Raw genomic sequence first — 20,800 nt, forward strand, 5'->3', positions numbered from 1 at the left:
TCTCCTTCATGTAGAGAGTGAACAAAAACCCAGAGTCAAGGTCCTTGCCCGTGTACAAACTTGGCCATTAAAGTTAAATCTGATTCTGATCATCATGAGAGACACACAGACGCAAAAGATGAAAAATGTGAACAAATTTCACCGAAGTGTTGATGAATTTCAGGTTTAGTGATGAATTCTTTTCACTGCAGCGTCCTGGGATTTCCTGGAGCTGTGTGGATGACAGGAGGCGGAGGGTCTGCTCTGTCAGCCTGCTACGCCCCCTGCTGGTGCAATCAAAGAACCATCAACACTGTGGGGGGGATGGAAGAGCTGCCAGTAATCTGGTCACAGCTGCTGGCAAACCAGTGATCATCATGTCGTGTTTGTGTAACAGTAGGTTTAGTCAGTGTTGTCAGAAGGCATTTTGGTAATGTTAGCATCAAAATACGCTGTTTTAATTCGATCATAAACGTAGAGGGAGCGAGAAAGCGAGAGGGGGGTTTTATTTTGAAGGGCCATACAAGAAGTGCACACCGGAAGTGACGGATGTGCACAGAGGAAGAAGAAGAAGAAGAAGAAGAGGAGCAACTTGCTAGCAGGCTAGCTGCCTTAGCTGTACTCTGCATTTAAGCGCTCTCATAATGGCGCCTTTAGATCTCGATAAGTACGTAGAAATAGCACGACACTGCAAGTACCTCCCTGAAAATGACCTGAAGGTTGGTAATGATACCTGGAGTGGGGATGATGTGCGGCTTCACGGTGCTGCAGGAAGCTAACGGCGAGCGCGGCTAGCGGAACTTTAGTGTTGGTTCGTGAAAGGCGGGGAATTAAGTGTCGTTTTTGTTCTGTTTTTCGGCTGGAGGGGCCTACATGGAAGGTTTTGGGTCGTAAGCGTGCTGTGAAAGGTTAAAGGTCAGTGGAGGCAGAGCAGCAGCAGCTAGCCCCCTTTCATCGAGACGTTAGTAATGGTGGGAAAACATGGCAGCGGCGGCGTTCTGCCTTCTCGCTGCCATCAGTGGCTCTTTATAGAGACTAAACACTGGATGAAGACTCCTGACAGCCCGGCGTTCACCTGCAGTTTCCCCAGTCCACAGCGGTGCTTTAGTTTCCTTTCCATCGATCCCACTGAGAAGAGACCAGGGGACTTCTGCTCGCTGCTCTGATGATCCTGTTTGCGTCTTTATAAAGATTTAAAATCCCTTAAAGGAAACAAATAACTATGAATTCCCTAAAGGTGACAGACTCGCCTCTTTATAGGACACTCCTGGCATCCCTGGATTGTTTAACCTTATTGATCAAACCTAACACAATAATCCACTACCTTTTTAAACTTTTAAACCTTTAGCAGTATTGCTTTCATGGATTTTAAGGGAAAGTTTCACATTAACTCAGATTTACTATTGATTGTTTTGTTTGTAATTTGCTCCTAAATAGCAGAACTCCACCTACATTTATATTTCTAACAGCTGACTCTTTCAAACATGCAGGAACTACAGCTGCTGGTTGCTCTGTGAATGTGTCGGTACTGTGAACCGTCTCTGTGCACGTTCAGCAGACTGCAGGCTGTCCGTGGACATGAGCGGGTGTTTTGACAGTTTCACTTCAGCTTTCGGAGCGTCTTCGCCCGCTGAATGCCGTGTTTGGTCAGGACTGTGGTGACAGCTGCCCTCTTCTCCTCTCCAGAGACTGTGTGACTACGTTTGTGACTTGTTGCTGGAGGAATCGAACGTCCAGCCAGTGGCCACTCCAGTGACTGTGTGTGGAGATATTCATGGTCAGGTGTGTTTGTTCTTCATGTCGTTTTGTTTTTATTCAGTGAACAAGCTGCGCTCCTCCTTCCAGAGCCACTGGAACACACACTCCTCTGTTTGATTTAGTAAATGCAGATTGGTCAGGTATGTGGGGATTTAATGACTGCTGATGGTTTCTCTCTAGTTTTATGATCTCTGTGAGCTCTTCAGAACTGGAGGCCAAGTTCCAGACACAAATTACATTTTCATGGTGAGTGATGACTTCATACCTTCTAATGACTGAAGCCAGATGTTTCATTTATTCCCCGTTTGGTTCTTTGGGGTGTTTGATGTCTTAACCATGTTTTCTGAGAGGACAGCGGGTCGACAGACGCCTCGGTGCTCTGTTGACGACCTCCACCGTGGCTCGGGCTCGCCGCTGACGCCTGCTCTGCTTCCTGCAGGGGGATTTCGTCGACCGGGGTTATTATAGTTTGGAGACGTTTACTCACCTGCTGGCCCTAAAAGCCAAGTGGCCCGACCGCATCACGCTGCTACGAGGAAACCACGAGAGCAGGCAGATCACTCAGGTGTACGGCTTCTATGGTACGTTCTGCTCCTGGGCGCTGAGCCAGCTCTCGGTTAGCCTGCACTAACAGTCCTGCTCTGCTCGTCTCCAGACGAGTGTCAAACCAAGTATGGGAACGCCAACGCCTGGCGGTACTGCACCAAGGTCTTCGACATGCTGACGGTGGCGGCTGTAAGTTCCCTTCTCCGTTCTTCCAGGTCTCAGTGGAGCGTAGCCGTCCGTGAGAGTTTCCCGTTTCCTCTGTGGTCAGTGAGCTCGGCGGGGCGCTGCCCTGAGCTCTGGCCTCACTCTGCTCTGTGTAAAGCGTCTGTGCTGTGGTGTGTTGGACTCTCAGCTGATCGACGAGCAGGTGCTGTGCGTCCACGGCGGCCTTTCGCCCGACATCAAGACTTTGGACCAGATCCGGACCATCGAGCGCAACCAGGAGATTCCTCACAAGGGGGCGTTCTGCGACCTGGTGTGGTCGGACCCGGAGGACGTGGACACCTGGGCCATCAGCCCGCGAGGCGCCGGCTGGCTGTTCGGCTCCAAGGTGACCAACGAGGTAGGCCGAGCCCCGCCCGCCTCGCCCGCCTTCAGTCCGACCGACAGACTGAACTGAGCTCCTGCTTCCTCCCGCAGTTCGTCCACATCAACAACCTGAAGCTCATCTGCCGCGCCCACCAGCTGGTCCACGAGGGCTACAAGTTCATGTTCGACGACAAGCTGGTGACCGTGTGGTCGGCGCCCAACTACTGCTACCGCTGCGGCAACATCGCCTCCATCATGGTCTTCAAGGACGTCAACCGACGGGAGCCCAAGCTGTTCCGCGCCGTGCCCGACTCGGAGCGCGTCATCCCGCCCCGGACCACCACGCCCTACTTCCTCTGAGGGCGGCGGCCGCTCCGCCCGCCGCCCACTTATTTATATGCAAAGCCATTTTCAGAAATTCACTCAAGTGGCGCCTCTGTCAGGCTGTCCAGCGTTTTGCAGTGGCACACAGGAAGTGAGATCCTCTTTAAACCCTTCTTTAAATTCCATGAGATGAGACACTGATTGATTTCCGTTGCTTCGCTGAAGCGAACGATCAGCTGAGCGGTCCAAGCCAAAGTCTGATCTCATGGCTGCCTTTTCAAAAGATTAGTTTTCTCCTCTGCGCTTGATTATTTCTTGAATTAGGAAGTAAAAGTTTGTAATTCAGCTGTCTTGAAGGCCTCAGATGGATCAGGTGACCATGTGTTGAGCCCATCTCTCAGCTTCTCTGCCTTAAAGCTGCGTTAAGGCAACAGGAGACGGAACCCGTGGTCCTCCGTTCAGCCCGGACCCGCCTCCTGGCCTGAAGGTCACACGTCCCTCCACAGCTTCACGGCCGCGGCCGCCGTGCACAGTGCCTGCACACAATCAGCAGCTGGGGTCCGGTGTGTTGCTCGGTGGTTCGGAGGCAGCTGCAGCTCCAGCGCCCTCCAGTCTCCTTCAGGGAGTCACTTTCTGTCTGGACGGGAGGCGGCGAGACGCCGTCTCCCTCTGCAGCCTGAAGACAGAGACCAAGCCAAGAGGAGCTCCTCTGACATTTTAAAGAAAGTCATTTCAATAAGTGCTGCCTTTTTTTTTTCTCAGTTCCTTCCTAATTTATTCTTTCTTTTTAAAGCTACCCTGCAATAACTGCACGCACACTTTGCCACCCAGCAGCCAGCAAGGGACTGTTGTGAACTGGTTTTTAATTCAGCCTTCTCTCTGGACCGGCGCCGCTGCAGTGGCCTTTCTGAGCAATATCGGTGAAAAACAGGAACCCTCTCTCCTTCAGCTTCATGCAGTCGGTGTATTTGTAGCACAGAACTGTTCTATTTAACATCTGTTTTGTAGTTTGAATAAACTTTAATTCACTGTGTAGTTTGAGTCGTGGCTTCTTTGTAAGATGTCTGATGCTGAATGGAAATGCTGTAACCTCACATGTGAAAGAACTCCGCCAGAAACTATGAAATTAAAGCATTTTGCCCATTTCTATACATAAAACGATACATTTTCAAACATCTGTACAGCAGTTACTGTATTAAAGGATTTTATCATGGCCTGAGCAGTGGGATCAGTTTTTCTGTGAACTTTTGTGTCAAAGCTTTACCAGCAGCTCCTTCACAGGTTTAATTCTCTGTCCTGTTTTTATGAACTTTCCTTTGTTCTGAACATGTTAGTTCTGCTGACTTAGGGGTGTTTCTGTGGAGAGCGCCCAGGAAGAAGCTGGCAGAGCTCTGTGGGCGTGGCCAAGGGGAGGGCCTCGAGGTCCGACACGTTTCTCCCAGTTGCAGAACACCTGGTAGCAATGAGGCCTTATCGTCCCTTTAACAAATAAGAAAGCTTGGTGATAGCAGGATTAGATTGGGGTGTGCTGAATGCATGCGGGACAACGACCCTCCAGGGCCGGAGTTTGACACCGCAGCTTGCTGCGCGAGAGGTGAAACATCTTGTCGTGTTTCTATCATCTCTGTCACTCAGCTCACGTCCGCCAAAAAACAGCCAAGATCTGAGATTACCGGGAAATGTCCCCGATCTGAGGTAGTAAATCCACAAGCAGTCTTTCAGAGTTGCAACGACACGCGTGTACCTCTGAAGTGATCCACTATTGACTTCAGTTTGATCAATAATGTGTAATGCCAGAACTTGGAGAGCCATTATTGTGAAATGTGTGACCCGGAAGTAGCTAGCCAGCAGCGGTGGCAGAGAGCCAGCGGCTGTCCTCCTCCTCCTCCTCCTCCTCCTCCTCCTCCGCCTCCTCCTCCTCCCGCTGTCTCCCTGCGGCCACGGGACGGCCAGGCTCCCCTCAGCGGATCAGGGCGGCTCGTCGGACCGCGGCCCCGGGGCCCCTCGGACACTCGGAGATGCCCAGCGCGTCGCGCCTCGCCGCCGCAGCTCGTCGTGGCTCCCGCTCGGACCTGTAGAGGAGACGTCTCCGCTGCTCCCGCTCTTCATCTGCGCTAGCCGGCCGGGTAAGAGAGCAGGTAGTGGCCCGGGCGCCTCCCGGAGGCTGCGGGCGCGCCGTGTCACCTGCCCCCGCGAGCTGGCCGCGTCCGCTCCGCTCTCCGGCGCGGTCCTCCGGGACCGGAGCCGACCGGACGGCGCGGCGGGGGGACCGGGGCGGCTGGGGGGGGTCAGTCTGGATGATGCTAATGTCTCTGGGATGTGGGGACACTGCTCTTTCTCTGGCCCCTGATTCACACCATCATCAATCAAACACACGACGTTAGAGATTTACCGGCAGTAAGTGACGCTTTCCTCACGTCGGATTTGCAGAGCATGAATGAACCGAGCACGGAACCACGGTTCATTCATGTCCAGCCAGTGGCTGCACAGCAGCCCATAGTCACGGTTATAAACGTGTAATAAACGTATTGTGTGTTTCTGTTTTGCATCCAGCCAGATGGAAGCCCTGTGCGCGACAGCTCCTCCAACATCTGAACTGTGCAGTATAAGAAACGAGATTGCTGCACGTTGCTCACCTGCTCTCCTGTCTTTTTTTCATTTTGTGCACGTTTGTGTCAGCATATCGTGCAGTCCCACTGTTTGGAAATCACTCACACAATTCTTATAAATTAGTTCTATATTTAAATTCACCTGACTTCAATGTTAACACTGTCCTGTTGAATTTTCAGAGCATGGAGATGACTGATCGCTGTGATGCTATATTGTGCCTGATTTCGAGATAAGACAGCAGTTGCTCATCACATCTGATAGAATAAAAAGAATGAATCCAGTGGAGTATTTTCTGCCACCTCCTCTGTGGATTGAAGGTCAACAGAAGTCCAGAAATCATAGACAACATGACTGAAGCACTGCAGCCGTGGTGTGACGGGAGGCAGGAGAAACAGCACTGTTATCAGGGAGAGCAGATCTCTGCAGATTCCGTTATTTCTGATCCACCTGAGCAGTGGCTGGTTTTCCTCGCTGTGGGTTCAGTGTGTCTTCTGTCCCTCGGGGTAGTAGTCCCAGGCTGAATGGGGGCCCGGCGGGGGCCCGGCGGGGCCCGGCCATCTGCCAGGGCCTCATCGCTCCTCCTGAGAGGAAGGAAGAATCTCCCCACCTCCTCACTCACCTGGTAGTTTCCCTGGTCGAGACATTTTCTCGGAGTCAAAGAGTGATGATGGAGTCACGGGACTGGACATTTCCGCTGAGTTTTTGATGTTTGTGGCTCTCGACACATTCATGTGACGTCGGCACACATTTACTGTGATCCTCAGTCACAGTTGTCGATCATTGTGTATTTTCTCACATGACTTCAGAAGCAGGTTTAATCAGAATACTGCTTCAGTCCAGCTGTTTAGCTGATTGTCTGGTTATTCTGCTCTCATGGAAACGTCCAGTCTTGAATGTGTGGGGCTGCCGGTTCCAGGGGGGAACGGTTAGCTTTGTCTTCAGCGGAGCGGGCTGACCTGACTGCGCTGCCGCGACCTGATTGCACATCCGTCGCAGCCGGAGTGAAATCTGGGACGGCCCAGGTCAGCCTAAAAAAGGTGACCATGTGACACACTTCTCCGTGGTTTCTTGTTCCTCTTCGTGCTGAAGTGGGGCATGTGCGAGCCTGCCGGGCGTGTGCAGAGCCGAGCGGCGGCCCGTCGCCGTCCGTCCGCCGCCGCTTCTGAACCCGTGCGTCTGTGTTCAGGTGTGACAGGTCGGTGTCATGACTGGAGCCGAGACCGAGGACGACATCCCGCTGGGCGAGAGGAAGACGGTCACGGACTTCTGTTACCTCCTGGACAAGTCCAAGCAACTCTTCAATGGGCTGAGGTCAGTTCCTCTGAGCTTCCACCACATGCTCTGCACACAAACATTCATTCATTCATTCATTCATTCATCAGTATTTATATTGATCAAGTTGTCCCACCTCAAATGAACTGAGCTGTAGACCTGCGCCAGGCTGGAAGACCGAATCTCCAACAGACAAGCAGCTTGGCCTGAAGAAATCAGTTATTAGAAAGCAGGAGTGTCCCCCTGCGTCTGGCAGGACGCGTCCAGAAGCAGGAGTGTCCCCCTGCGTCTGGCAGGACGCGTCCAGAAGCAGGAGTGTCCCCCTGCGTCTGGCAGGACGCGTCCAGAAGCAGGAGTGTCCCCCTGCCAGGCAGGACGCGTCCAGAAGCAGGAGTGTCCCCCTGCGTCTGGCAGGACGCGTCCAGAAGCAGGAGTGTCCCCCTGCGTCTGGCAGGACGCGTCCAGAAGCAGGAGTGTCCCCCTGCGTCTGGCAGGACGCGTCCAGAAGCAGGAGTGTCCCCCTGCGTCTGGCAGGACGCGTCCAGGCCCGTCTGGAGGTTTACCTCACCGGAGGACCCGGAACAGGACTGGGAGAACGTCACGCAGTCAGATGAAGCTAAAATAGAACTTTTGGTCCAAGCTCGACCGGTCGGGTTCTGAGGAAAACGAATGCTGAGCTGCATCCTAAGAGCGCCGTCGCTGCTGTGAAGCACGGCGGCGGAACCATCATGCTCTGGGGCTGTTTCTCTGCAAAGGGGACAGGACCCTGATCCGTGCTCAGGAAGGACTGAATGGAGCCATGTGTGTCCAGACCTGGACCTGGAGTGGCCCAAACGCCCCCTCCTTTCATAAGCCCCGCCCCCTCCTGAGAGCCCCGCCCCTGGAAGCTGCTGCACGCCTGTAAGCAGTCCTGCTATTTCTGACAGTTTTGACTACTTTGGAAGTTTTTTTTCTCCCCACTCTCACAATTATATAACTGAAGCAATTACCAGCTGAGCGTCTCTGACCCATTTCTGCCGTTTGAGGCTAATTGTTGCAGACGGCGCTCTGGCGCCTCAGAGACACTCAGAAACCTGCAGAACCGGCTCTCCACCAGCAGCGATCTGCTCCTGGGTTCTCTTTCAGAATGCAGTCTGGTCCTCAGGTTGAGGAACCTGGAGACCTGGATCATGTAGAGACGCCTTTTCCAGGAGCATTTCTTGTCCTGCAGTGTGTGCGGGCCGCCGGCCGCCTCGTGCACGCCCAGCCAGTGTTTTCAGTCTCTCTCTCTGTGGGTTTGACAATAAGCTGAGGACGGCTGCGGAGCGCCGAGCGGCCATCTGGACCGGCAGGAGCTCTCCCGCTGATCTGCTGAGCCCGTCATGTGGTGGCCGGCCAAACACAGACTGTTGTCAGACACATCCTCCGGCCACTACATTATGACCAGGGTAGCATGCTAACGGTGCTGAATGCTGGAGTCGTAGCCGTAGATCTGAGGCTGGTTCCTCCTCAGCTTTGAGAGAAACCTTGTTCTGAACCAGCAGCTTCCTCAGATCAGACGTTTTCCCCGCCGCAGCGAGCAGAATCTGCACCACATTTTGAAAAGTGGAGCTGAACTTTCGATCTCTTTCTAGTCACGCTGCGGACGGCGTTACGCTCTAGTGGTCAATGCTGCATTCAGGTCCGGCGTGGAAAACTGCCAACTCTTCCACTCCCTCGCAGGCACAGTGATGCATTCAGGTACCGTTTGATTTTACGTGAATCGGTTCTCAGTAGAACCAACAGGGTTTGGTCAGGACCTATAAAAGTTCTGAGTCCAGTCTCCTTCCCGACTCGTGTCAGTTTCTGTTTTCAGCAGCAAGTTTACATTTTCTCCTCAAGATCATCCTGCAAATTCATAATGACAGAGTCTTTTAACACCAGGTGTCCTCACTGGGCGGAAGTCTCAGAAAAGTAGGAAGCAACGACAAGCAAGTCCGCAACGTCTTCCTCTTTGAACCCTGCTGGGTCGAATCAGGGCCAAGAGGGAGAGCCCTGCTGTCTGGATGTAAATATGAAGGTCTTGCAATCTTCAGCAGCATCACCTCCCTTCTCAGTGTGTCGCACTGTCCCAAGGAATTTAACACACTAACACATATATTTAAAAAAAAATAAACACAAGTTTGACACGATGAGCCACTTCCTCCTAAACCTCAGCTTCCTGGAGCTAATGCTAATGCTAGTGCCGCTGCTGCTGCTCGCTGTGGAAGAAGCTGGGTTTACTGTAGGTTGAACCACCTCCAGAGAGCCGTGGAACAGCTGAGCTGCTCCCGGTGTCCCTTCAGACAGAAGCTCCAGCAGCATGGAGGAGGCACCATCAGAGAGCAGAGCTGCAGAGTCCTGGATCAGCTGGAACCTCTGTGGTGAGCTGGCCTCTGCCCTCCAGGCCTCTGGTCTGGGACAGGGACAGGGACATGCCTGGTTCTGGTCTCCTCTCAGCCGCTGGTGGATTCAGCTTCAGTGAACAGTTGGAGAGGAGGAAATCACCGCCGATGGTTCCAGTAAATGTCCTGCTGTCGTGATACCATGTCAGCGTAGCAGGTTTTCATTCGTCTGCTCTTCTTCTGTCCCGCTGTGTCTCTGCAGAGATCTGCCTCAGTATGGACACAAGCAGTGGCAGTCCTACTTCGGACGCACGTTTGACGTCTACACCAAGCTGTGGAAGTTCCAGCAGCAGCACAGGTTCTTCCGTCTCCTGCCCTTATGCTCCATCGCTGTTGTGGACGTTGATAAACGTCCGGAGTTTCTCTACAAGTTCATCAACAGAAAAACTCAGTGCTTCATGTGATAGGACGTGTTAAACAGAGGTTGAGATGAGGCCTCCCCTCCCCCGCTGTGCTCATCTGCTGTCTGTCCGTCTTCCTGACAGGCAGGTCTTGGACAGCCGCTACGGCCTGAAGAGATGGCAGATCGGGGAAGTCGCCTCCAAGATCGGACAGCTGTACTACCACTACTAGTAGGTCTGACTGAGACGGTCCCATCAGGACTCGCCTCCGACGCGCCGTCAGTGCTTTATTCCAGGTTTAGTCGGTGAGTTTATCGCTCCGGACGGATGGAGTGTTTTAGAAAGGGCAGTCAGAGGAGCACTGAGAGCTGGATATCACGGCGGAAGGTTTAACTGTCTGAGTTAACGGTTTGATAAAGCTGCTTCTGCTGCTGCGCGTCGATGATTCATGGAACTCATTTCCATAAAGAACACATTGAAATGCTTCTTTTCAGGTAATATATCAAGAAAATGTTTTAATATGGAGCACATGGTGTTGATATTGGTTTAGATTCCTGTCCTCCGCTCTCCTCTCAGCCTTCGTACCTCAGAGACCAGTTACCTGAACGAGGCCTTCTCCTTCTACTCCGCCATCCGCCAGCGCTCCTACTACTTCCAGGTGAACAAGGAGGACAGGTGAGCTCCTGAACGCCGGCGCCGAGCGCTTCCTCCCGTCTCTGCCGACCAATCAAACTGACCGGAGTGTGTGTGTGTGTGTGTGTGTGTGTGTGTGTGTGTGTGTGTGTGTGTCTGCAGGCCGGAGCTGGTGGTGAAGAAGCTGCGGTACTACGCTCGCTACATCGTGGTCTGCCTGCTGCTGAACAAGATGGACCTGGTCAAGGTCCTGGTGAAGGTGCGGCCCGGCGGGTCGGACGCCGGTGGCTCCGCCTGTCCTTCACCTGTCCTTCACCTGTCCTTCACCTGTCCTTCACCTGTCCTTCACTTGTCCTTCACCTGTCCTTCACCTGTCCTTCACCTGTCCTTCACCTGCAGGAGCTGTCTGAGGAGATCGAGGACTACACCCAGAGGTTCAACACGGAGGACCAGCTGGAGTGGAACCTGGTTCTGCAGGAAGTGGCGGCGTTTGTGGAGGTAGGGTCTGAGCCAGCCGTAGAACCAGCCGTCTTCATGTGGGAGTGGGAGTGTGATAACCCCCCCCCCTCCTCTCCCAGGCGGATCCGGTGGTCGTTCTGAACGACAACAACTCGGTGGTGGTCACCAGTAACCGTCTGCAGGAGGGCGGCGTTCCCCCGCTGGAGCAAGGCATGGTGGTCGGACAGCTCGTCCTCGCCGACGCACTAATCATCGGAAACTGTAACAACCAGGTTCTAACCCACTAATTCATCCGTTTAGCACACACACACACACACACGCGTTTAGTTCCGGTTTCGTCCCATCTGGCGACCACATGACCCTTTGACCTCATGAGGTCAGCCTCATGTTAGCCAACAAGCTGACTGGTTCACATGGAGCCTCGGAGGCCGTTTGTCTTCTGTCTTCTTGCAGCCTGGCGTCATGATACACACTGAGGTAGTAATTCAGAATTTGGATTAGTAACTGTTTTAAAGTGCGTGGCCTGACCAGCTCTTGACGGTGTGATCCAGAACGTGGTTCAGGGACCACGTCCATCAGGAGAGCCTCTCACACAGGCAGTGTAGCGCGCTGAGGCTGGAGCTGAGGACCGCATGCATCAGAGAATATTTGAGGGTTCGGCTCCTCTGCATTAACTCGTCCAGGGGTGTGGAGCGAACCAGAGTTTTCTGTTTCTACCAAACAACAAAAAGTGAAGACAGTCCTCCCTGATGCTGGCGTGGCTGGTCCCACTGGGTCTGGGCTCGGATCGCCTGAGGCGTATTTTAGTGTCGGAGCTCCGTCTTCTGTCCACTATTAACCAAAACACTGAAGTCCACATCAAACATATATAGTCTCTCAGTATTCTACTTTAGCCAGGTGTGAAAGAAACACTTTCACACCCTGATCAGCCAAAACATTATGACCCGCCTGGAACCGTGTGAGCGCTGCTCCTCCTTCATGAAGTAAACTTCAGCACCGGTAACTCTGACGGCTTTCTGTGGTTGAGCTTGAGCTTCTGCAGCAGTTTGAGCTCCAGCAGCTCCTCTGTTAGGTCACATCACACCGCTCTGACGTCTGCAGGATCTGGAGGCGATTAAACACTCAGGTCCTCACTCCTCTCCGTTTTTTGCTTCTGACACCTGGAACTCAGGCCTTCTGTCAGTGAGCGGCATCAATCCACCTCTGTGAAGCAGAAACGCTCTAACTTCTTTTATTTTTCGATTCTTTTTTCAGGTGAAGTTCAGCGAGTTAACCATCGACATGTTCCGGATGCTCCAGGCTCTGGAGAGGGAGCCGGTGAACCTGGCGACGCAGACGTCCAAACAGGGGACTCTGGTGAGTGACAGTCTCCCTCTCCGGCAGGACGGTCCAAGCACTGAACGAGGATTTGTAACCAGCAAAAGTCAAAACCGGACGGCCATTTTTTGGGGAAATCATCAAAAAAAAAGACTATTTTTCTCAGCCCAGGTGTAGAGAGTTGATTAGAAGTGAGCTGTGGTGTGGCCTGTATCTGCGATCGCTCCCGTCGTTACAGAGAGCTGCTTCGCGATCTGTGCTCGATGTTTCTCTGCAGGAGCCCAACGAGAAGCCGGCCAAGAGAGAAAACCCTCACAAGTATCTGCTGTACAAGCCCACCTTCAGCCAGCTCTTCACCTTCCTGTCTGCCTCCTTTAAGGTCGGTGAGATCCACACCGAGGTGGACAAGACTGAGGAGTGTGTGAATCTCTGTCACTGCCTGTGTCTTCAGGAATTACCTGCCAACAGCGTCCTGCTGGTGTACCTGTCCGCCACCGGCGTCTTCCCCACCGGACACACCGACTATGAGGGTAAAACGCCGAGCTTCGCTCAGGAGGGAGTTCAGCCTCGCCGTGAAGCTGAACCTCTGGTCCTCTGACTCCCGTCCTACCAGCAGGACCCTACGACTTCGGAGGAGTCCTCACCAACACCAACCGAGACGTGGTGAACGGCGAGACGGTGCAGAAGAGGAACCAGGCCCAGAAAGAAATGCACTGGTGAGCCCGGCGCCCGGACAGGGGGAGCAGGATTCTGCACACAGGCTGAGAGCCGAGACCCGATCCACCGGGAGACCGGCGCTCCTCCTGGAGACCGGCGCTCCGCCCGGAGACCGGCGCTCCTCCAGGAGACCGGCGCTCCTCCTGGAGACCGGCGCTCCTCCAGGAGACCGGCGCTCCTCCTGGAGACCGGCGCTCCTCCTGGAGACCAGCGCTCCTCCTGGAGACCGGCGCTCCTCCTGGAGACCGGCGCTCCTCCTGGAGACCGGCGCTCCTCCTGGAGACCGGCGCTCCTCCTGGAGACCGGCGCTCCTCCTGGAGACCAGCGCTCCTCCTGGAGACCGGGACTCCTCCTGGAGACCGGCGCTCCTCCTGGAGACCGGCGCTCCTCCTGGAGACCGGCGCTCCTCCAGGACACCGGCACTCCGCCCGGAGACCGGCGCTCCTCCTGGAGACCGGCGCTCCTCCTGGAGACCGGCGCTCCTCCTGGAGACCGGCGCTCCTCCCGGAGACCGGCGCTCCTCCCGGAGACCGGCGCTCCTCCAGGAGACCGGCGCTCCTCCTGGAGACCGGCGCTCCTCCTGGAGACCGGCGCTCCTCCTGGAGACCGGCGCTCCTCCTGGAGACCGGCGCTCCTCCTGGAGACCGGCGCTCCTCCTGGAGACCGGCGCTCCTCCAGGAGACCGGCGCTCCTCCCGGAGACCGGCGCTCCTCCAGGAGATCGGCTCCACGCCTGCCTGTTGTGACGAATCAAACCATTTCCATGTGTGACTCAGCCTGACGTCTGCCTGCTGCCCACACACTCCGCTAACAAGACATCTGTGTGTGTGTGTGTGTGTGTGTGTGTGTGTGTGTGTGTGTGTGTGTGTGTGTGTGTGTGTGTGTGTGTGTGTGTTCCTCCCAGCCTTCATCCCGGGGACTTGTTCCCTTTCACCCGGAAGCCTCTTTTTGTCATCGTGGATTCTTCAAACAGCTCAGCCTACAAGGTACGTGCACTGCAGGAGGTACGGGCCCTGCAGGAGGTACGGGCCCTGCAGGAGGTACGGGCACTGCAGGAGGTACGGGCCCTGCAGGAGGTACGGGCCCTGCAGGAGGTACGGGCCCTGCAGGAAGAACCTGATGCTGTGAAATTCCACTGCTGTCACTGCTGCGCCCTCGGGTGACTCCCCAGAATAAATGTCTTCAGGGTTTGGGAGTAACGCAGGATAATGTCTTGACTGCTCTGTTAGGCCACACAGCCAGCCTTTTCTACTTTAACACTTTGCTCCTTGTGAAAATGTTTCGGCGTTGAGCCTTTACTGCTCGCGCCGGCGTTCAGATCCAGTGGGCTTCGCTGACCCCTCTGCTCGCTGTCCGTCCCCTCAGAACTTCACGAACCTGTTCGGCCAGCCCCTGGTGTGCCTGCTGTCGCCCACTGTGTATCCCAAGAGCGTACAAGGTGTGTAACAGGTTCCCGTCTCTGTTTCAACTTCACTCTGGTAGAAAGGGCTCTAACGTGAAAAGACTTTCAGAAAGCTGCTGTTATTTCTGCCTCAGGCTTTAGTTAAAAAAAACGGGACTCGGATGTGAAATCTGGGTCCTGATCTAGTCTGTAGAGTGATCAGTTGGTCTGGTGTTAAATCAAACTGACAAACAGAAAGCATGACAATCGAAGAATCGTGATGCAAATAGAATCAACATCCCAGAAAAATCAGGCTTATCGTCCCAGCTAATGTTATCAGGTCATCAACCCGTGTTAGCAGGCTCCTAGCGGTCTGACCTGGTCTTGACCCCCCGTCTGTCCTCTGGCTGTAGACCAGTCCCAGCGCGGGAGCCTCTTCACGCTGTTCCTCTACAGCCCCCTGCTGGCCTTCTCCTCGGTCTGCGGCCTGAGCAGCCTGCGCCGGGGCATGTGGGAGCGAGCGCAGGAGTTCCTCCGGAAGGTGTACAGAGACATCGGCCAGATGATCACCCGCTCTCGGACCATCGGTAACCCGACTCCTCCACTGCTGTGGCTCCTTTATGAATGTCCTGTTAGGAGATGAAGCCTTCAGAGGCTGTCCACGGCTAACATCACACCGGGGGCGTCCCTCAGGCAGCAGGACTTCTCTTTAAGGCGTAGAAACTCCGGTTCAGGTGAGCGACCCTGCTGATGGCGTCCTGATGCTCCGCCCACAGATCAGGCCTTCCTGCAGTTCTTCGGCGACGAGTTCCTGCGGCTGCTGCTGATCCGCTTCGTCTTCTGCTCGGCCGCTCTGCGGCTGCACAAGCTGTTCCGGGTGAGCGTCCACCCCCCCCCCCCCCCCCCCCCCCCCCCGGGCCGATGTGTGGGTGTCAGGAGCACAGACTCAAACGCCAGGTGTGTGTGTGTGTGTGTGTGTGTGTGTGTGTGTTGCAGGAGTGTCGGAGCTTCCCGGAGTCGTACCCGGAGCTCCCCAAGCAGGACACGGTGGAGAGCAGCGTCCTCCAGAAGCACGTCCTGGAGCTGGCGGCCATGTTGGACGTGCAGAGTTTATTCTGGGACGACTCGCTGGAGGCGTACTAGCGCCCCCCCGCAGGGCGCCGTGGCAGGCGTGTAAATACAGACTCCACTGCCAGAGCCCTCGCTGTTCGTTCTTTTAGTTGAACAGGTAATCCAGTACCAAGCTCCACACACACTCGCTCGCTCGCGCCCCGCGTCCTCACCGCAAGCGTAGTGCAGCATCCAGACGAGGCCGCCGGCGTGACGCAGTGTAAGCTGAATATATGCATCGTGTAGAACACACACACACACACACACACACCGCTCAGCGCTCCTCGGCTCACCTGTCAGGCTGCCGGAGGCTCCATGCTGTGCTCGCTTGATTCTTTACTTTAAATCATTGATCTTGTTAACGGAGTGAAGGATGCTGGTTGGAGGAATAAAAAAAAAAAAAAAAAACAATCCTCGGCTTCCTCCAGGTAGGATTGTGTTTGTCCTCGATGCGTTGGTTTGGAGGGGATTCAGTGGAGGCTGCAGGACTCCCTCCCTGCCTCCAGCCAGGAGTCAGCAGGTTCCACCGGCTGGTCGTTCTGTTTTTGCCAAACTGTTGTGTCTGCCTTTAACCTGGAGCAGGCTGAGCTGCACGCCGTTCTGCTGGTTCTGCTGGTTCTGCTGGGTTCTGCTGGTTCTGCTGGTTCTGCTAGGTTCTGCTGGTTCTGCTGGTTCTGCTGGGTTCTGCTGGTTCTGCTGGTTCTGCTGGTTCTGCTGGTTCTGCTCCGTGTCCTCCTGACTTCAGTCCACAGCCTTTCAGCACTCGGCCGTTTCGAGCCTGGTCTGCTTCTCGCTGGTCCTCCTCTCCTCCTCTCTGGGCCGGGTTTGCATGTTCTCACCCTGCTCTGCTGCTGACCAGGCTCCATGAACACTGAGAACCGGCGTGGCGCTGTGAGCGCTCCTCCTCCTCCTCCTCCTCCTCCTCCTCCTCCTCCTCATGGGAGGAAGAACTGAGCTGTCACACCTTAGCCCCGCCCACTCCAGCTTCTGACCAATAGCGACCATCACATCGCGTTTCTTCGCATTTTTCTCTTGTTTGTTGTATCTAAAGACCAGGCGGGAGGGTCTGGTCTATTCTGGTCTGGTCCGGTGTGGTTCAGTCTGGTCCAGTCTAGTCCTGTTCGGTTTGGTCTAGTCCAGTCTTTTCCGGTTTTGTTAGGTCTGGCCCAGTCTGTTCGGATCCAGTCCTGTCCAGTCTGGTCCGGTCTGGTCAGATCCAGTCTGGTCCATTCTGGTCTGATCTGATCAGATCCAGTCCATTCTGGTCAGATCTAGTCCAGTTCAGTCTATTCTGGTCTGGTCAGATCCGGTCCGGTCCGGACCGCGGTGTGGTGAAACCGTCCACAGGGTGAAATGAACAGACTTGAGCTTCTGTCTTCTTATCTTTGGTGTTTTAAACCGGTGATCACTGTTTGATGGAGAGAGACGCTGAACTCTGACCTCAGTGACCTCGCTGCCAGTAACGTAGCATTAGCATCGATGCTAAGCTGTTTGTGGAGAAACCATCGGCCAGAAGAGAAGCTCTGCACCGCACAGGACCTTTTCTTCACTTCTGCTGATCTGCACCAAAAACAGCAGGAACCGAAACGAGTCAGACGAAGAACAGAGACGTTCTGCTGTGGTGACACCCCGAGGCTGCACCGGAAACCACCCTGGAGGATCAGTGGTACATTTTCACTCAAGCTTCTAACTTCCTAGTTTCAGTCTATTTTTTAAATTTATTTAAGTGTATATATTATTTGACAATGTAGGCTGATGCTCCCTGTAAAAATGCCGTTATTTATTATTTATTCTGCTTTTTTTGGTGATTATTTTTGGCCCCTGAAATGAGGAGTTTGGTGTTCCAGTTTAGACCTTCAGCATCGGCGACTCGGCCTCGGAGGTCCGGGAGTTTGGACTCCAGAAGGAGCTCAGATGAAGGAGCAGGAGAAAAGCTCTCAACGTGAGCCGCCAGACTTTCCAGACCTTAAGTCGCACTTTTTAAAAGAAAAATTGTCCAGTTTAAGATAAGTTATTTTATAAATTCATGTTTAGTAAATTTCTCTGGATATGTACGCATTCTGTCGGTTAGCGTTTGCAGTTGAAGCGCTCCGTGTTCTCGTCCTCATGTCCGATGTGTGAAGTGAAGCTGCTCTGAGGTTTTTATTAATCCTGCATGTTTGATGGTGACGTTCACGTCACTGATCTCCTGACACCAACACCGACAGTTCTGATCCACGCGTCTTCACTTCCTGTCATCTGCTGGAGTCCGGGATGACCGACTCGTGGCTAAAACCAGCTTTAAAAGGTTACGTAAATGAGCAAAGGAACAAAAACCACCAGAAATGAGAGAAAGAAGTGAAAATAGCTTAAAAAAATACTCTAATTACTAAAAGAAAAAAGCTTGAAATGAGGAAAAAAAGCATGCCACACTGCTTGAAGAAGAACTACAATGTTCAAAAGCTAAAATGAAAAATGAAAGTTGACGCTGAAATTCACCGCCTGATGTGGCCTCAGAGGAGAGGGGTGAGTTCCGGGCCGATGGGCCGATGTTTGGAGCATCGCAGACACTCGGAAGAGGCCACTTTGTAGTTTTTCTAACGTCACATTCCAACATTCCGAGGACTGGAAGAGAAGCAGAGGACGACGAGCACCTTTTATTTTTTTTCGTTCAACCTGCTCTGCATCTGTTTCCACGTGTTCTTCTGTTTTATAGGCTTGCACTTTATCAAGTTTTTGATTCTTCTGATCTTGTTTGTTGTGCTTTTGGGGGAAAAGGAGACGGCGTTGGTCCAGAGGCAGAGGTCCTCGTGTTTTACAGCCGATGGTGCTCTAAAGAAATGAGGCTGTCCCCGAGGATCGCCGCTTCTCTCAGCGCCCTCCTTCCTTTTATACAGTCTGCTTAAAAAAAGAAAAGCATGTAGAGAGGCGTGGCGACTCCTCAGACCGTATATTTCTGTGTTTTTGACATGTTATCCTTTAGTGTGTTCCCAGAACTCAACATGAAAAGATGAAAAAGGGTCCGTCCAGTGAAAATACCCAGAATTCTCACTGTTTTCGCATCGTGATACAGGAAAACCAAACACCTTTGAGCTTCTGCTTCGCCGTGATGGTTTTGTTTTTTTGTGTGCCGGACCGCCGATCATGTAGCACTGGTGGTCATTCGCCCCCACTCTGAATCCACCCGGAGCGCCGGCGGCCGAGCCGACGCCGCCACAGCGTTTGACGGGTCCATCGCCTTCAGATCGTTACAGAGTCCCGAAGTCTTCAGTGCGCAGGGTTCTGGTGGAAAATGAAACTTAATCCAGTTTAATCCTGAAAACCCCTGCTGTGAACAACACCAGAACAAAGGAAGTGCACGATACTGAGCTTTAACTTTAAAGAGTCATAAAAGATGAAAAACAGTTCAGATTTTACAGACTGTCAGCTCTGTCGGCTGTCGCTCATGAAAAGGAGAGAGGTTTTATCTGCGCTAACACTTTAGCTTTTACCAACAAAATTAGCTTGAGTCAGAAAACAGTTACAGTCTGTAATTTAGGATAAAACAAATGAACCTTGGTGAAGGAGAGAGTCGCTCTTATGAACTGATCCTCGTGTTATCCTCAGTTAGCTTGAGCGAAACTGCTAACACTATTGTAGTTTGTGCACATGAACTTATAAAAGCGAGGGTGTAACTCGGGAAAACGAGATCAAGTGGCGCAATCCAGACGGTGTCTTCACCTGACGTTAACTTCTGGTACTCGCGCTACAGTGAGCGCAGCCTGTATAAGCTAGTGCTCATGCTAACGTGATCGCGCTGGTACTCTGCTAACAGATGTAAAGTTGGGTAAAAAGGAAAATAGCAAACAAACAATAACTCATATGAACAAAGAATACATGACAGCAATCCATACGGCTTGTTTTACCAAAATGAATCTTTTAGCAAGAAAGTAGCTTCTTATGCTAACATGATTGTTGTTGCTGGTGTAAGAAAACGGAGATTGTGTGGCTACCAGTCACCTGTGCTAATTAGCATGTAGCTTCTGTGAACAAACATGAACTCAGATCAGCAGGAAACTAACGGCGTGTGCTAACAGGGTAGCTTGAACGGCGTAACGGTACATCTTTTACTCGTATGAGCGGCTTCGCACAGACGATTTCACCTGCCGACGTGAAACAAGGAACCAAGCATGAAAAACACAAAGGAGAGAAACTGATGTGATCGATAGAACAAGAGCAGCGAACAAGCTGAAGAGGGACGCTGTAACAGATCTAAGAGAAACCCGCTCAAACCACGGCGCTGTCCTTTCACTCCGCCTGCCCTTCAGGAACCGCCATGTTTATTCCATCGGTTCTCAGAATCAGTGTTGATTTCTAACATTCAGGCAGTAAAAAAACAAGCCGGCCACTGGAGGGGAACGTTATCAGTATTAGCACAAGTTTTTCACATGGATGCACAAGCACAAGTCCATCAAGGGAAGCCCCTCCCACAGAGCTGGCAGGCCACGCCCCCTCCACAGAGAAAACTGCCCTGATCGACCCTGTGCCCCCTCCCCACCACACACACACACACACACTCACACACATGGGGGCCTTTCTACCTTTTTCTACTGTAAAAATGTCCATAAGACGGGTGCAGCCCTCCTTTATAGCAACATGTGTCGTCTGCTTGTCGTGGTTCTCAGTGTTGAACTGTCAGATGTATTTTTAAGAGTTCATTTGGAGAAAAAAAGGGCAGATTATTCTGTCTGTAAGCAGCATGTTCGTTTAGAATAGGAAGTGCCAAAGACTGGTGTGTTCTCACTCTCCCATCTCAGCAATGATTGACATCAATTATTGTATAAGATGTTTTTTTCCTGTGTGTTGCCAGATGGAGCCAATAAAAAAAAAAAAAAGTTTGGCTTCATAAAGAAGCTGCTGTGTGTCTTTTCTGGGTCTGGGTGTATGAAGCATGCCCTTCTTTCCCTCAAAATAGTATTTTGTGACCTCAAAATGATATTTGGTGGCTTTAAATTAATATTTTATGGCCCCAGAATAGTATTTTTGGCCTCAAATTACTATTTCATGACTTCAAATTATTAGTTTGTGACCTCAAAATAATATTTTAAGCCTCAAATTTGTATTTTGTGGTCTTAAATTAATGTTTCACGACCTCAGATTAGCCTTTCCGGCCTCAAATTATTATTTTGTGTTCTGAAATTAATATTTTAAACCTCAAATTAGTATCTTATGACTTCAGATGATTGTTTTGTGGCCTGAAATTAGTATGTTGTGATCTTGAATTAACATTGTGTGACCTCAAATTAGTATTTTGTGGCCACAAATGAGTATTTTGTGGTCTTTAATTGATATTCCATTACCTCAAATTAGTGTTTTTTAACTAACCAAAACAGGAACAGAAGAAAAGCAATAGCAAGCAGGCAAGTCATCTGAGGTAAGGCCAAAGCCACCGACACCTGACAGCTC

At 52.5% G+C, this 20,800-nt stretch overlaps 2 protein-coding genes across 4 annotated transcripts; both read left to right on the top strand.

Annotated features, from left to right (window-relative positions):
* Positions 1–529: 529 nt before the first annotated feature.
* Positions 530–4,168, top strand: LOC115382550 (serine/threonine-protein phosphatase 6 catalytic subunit-like). The gene is made up of 7 exons (XM_030084327.1): positions 530–698; positions 1,666–1,761; positions 1,918–1,983; positions 2,177–2,318; positions 2,393–2,472; positions 2,636–2,845; positions 2,923–4,168. Exons 1-7 carry the CDS (start codon positions 624–626, stop codon positions 3,169–3,171), a joined length of 918 nt encoding a protein of 305 aa, XP_029940187.1. The 5' UTR covers positions 530–623; the 3' UTR covers positions 3,172–4,168.
* Positions 4,169–4,992: 824 nt separating this feature from the next.
* scai (suppressor of cancer cell invasion) lies at positions 4,993–18,367 on the top strand. 3 transcript variants are annotated; one of them, XR_003930576.1, is made up of 18 exons: positions 4,993–5,261; positions 6,932–7,056; positions 9,622–9,717; positions 9,905–9,991; positions 10,337–10,435; positions 10,556–10,652; positions 10,793–10,891; positions 10,972–11,124; positions 12,107–12,208; positions 12,447–12,548; positions 12,621–12,699; positions 12,783–12,885; positions 13,790–13,871; positions 14,251–14,323; positions 14,680–14,853; positions 15,043–15,143; positions 15,263–17,042; positions 17,211–18,367. XR_003930576.1 is itself a non-coding variant. In XM_030084316.1 (17 exons), the coding sequence occupies exons 2-17, from the start codon at positions 6,950–6,952 to the stop codon at positions 15,407–15,409; spliced, it is 1,701 nt and encodes a 566-aa protein (XP_029940176.1). In that variant the 5' UTR covers positions 4,993–5,261; positions 6,932–6,949; the 3' UTR covers positions 15,410–18,367. The 3 variants fall into 3 exon arrangements, 2 of the variants coding, with proteins under 2 accessions (XP_029940176.1, XP_029940177.1); XM_030084316.1 differs by having other exon boundaries at positions 15,263–18,367; XM_030084317.1 differs by having other exon boundaries at positions 4,994–5,261; positions 12,786–12,885; positions 15,263–18,367.
* Positions 18,368–20,800: the final 2,433 nt, after the last annotated feature.

Source organism: Salarias fasciatus (assembly GCF_902148845.1).
Source record: "Salarias fasciatus chromosome 7 unlocalized genomic scaffold, fSalaFa1.1 super_scaffold_4, whole genome shotgun sequence".
Classification (NCBI taxonomy): domain Eukaryota; kingdom Metazoa; phylum Chordata; class Actinopteri; order Blenniiformes; family Blenniidae; genus Salarias; species Salarias fasciatus.

Coding starts and splice junctions, on each gene's coding strand:
- LOC115382550 (XM_030084327.1), top strand. CDS start 624: ATGGCGCCTTTAGATCTCGATAAGTACGTAGAAATAGCACGACACTGC. Junction 699..1,665: donor TCCCTGAAAATGACCTGAAG/GTTGGTAATGAT, acceptor TCTCCTCTCCAG/AGACTGTGTGACTACGTTTG. Junction 2,319..2,392: donor TCAGGTGTACGGCTTCTATG/GTACGTTCTGCT, acceptor GCTCGTCTCCAG/ACGAGTGTCAAACCAAGTAT.
- scai (XM_030084316.1), top strand. CDS start 6,950: ATGACTGGAGCCGAGACCGAGGACGACATCCCGCTGGGCGAGAGGAAG. Junction 11,125..12,106: donor TCGGAAACTGTAACAACCAG/GTTCTAACCCAC, acceptor TTCTTTTTTCAG/GTGAAGTTCAGCGAGTTAAC. Junction 13,872..14,250: donor CAAACAGCTCAGCCTACAAG/GTACGTGCACTG, acceptor CCGTCCCCTCAG/AACTTCACGAACCTGTTCGG.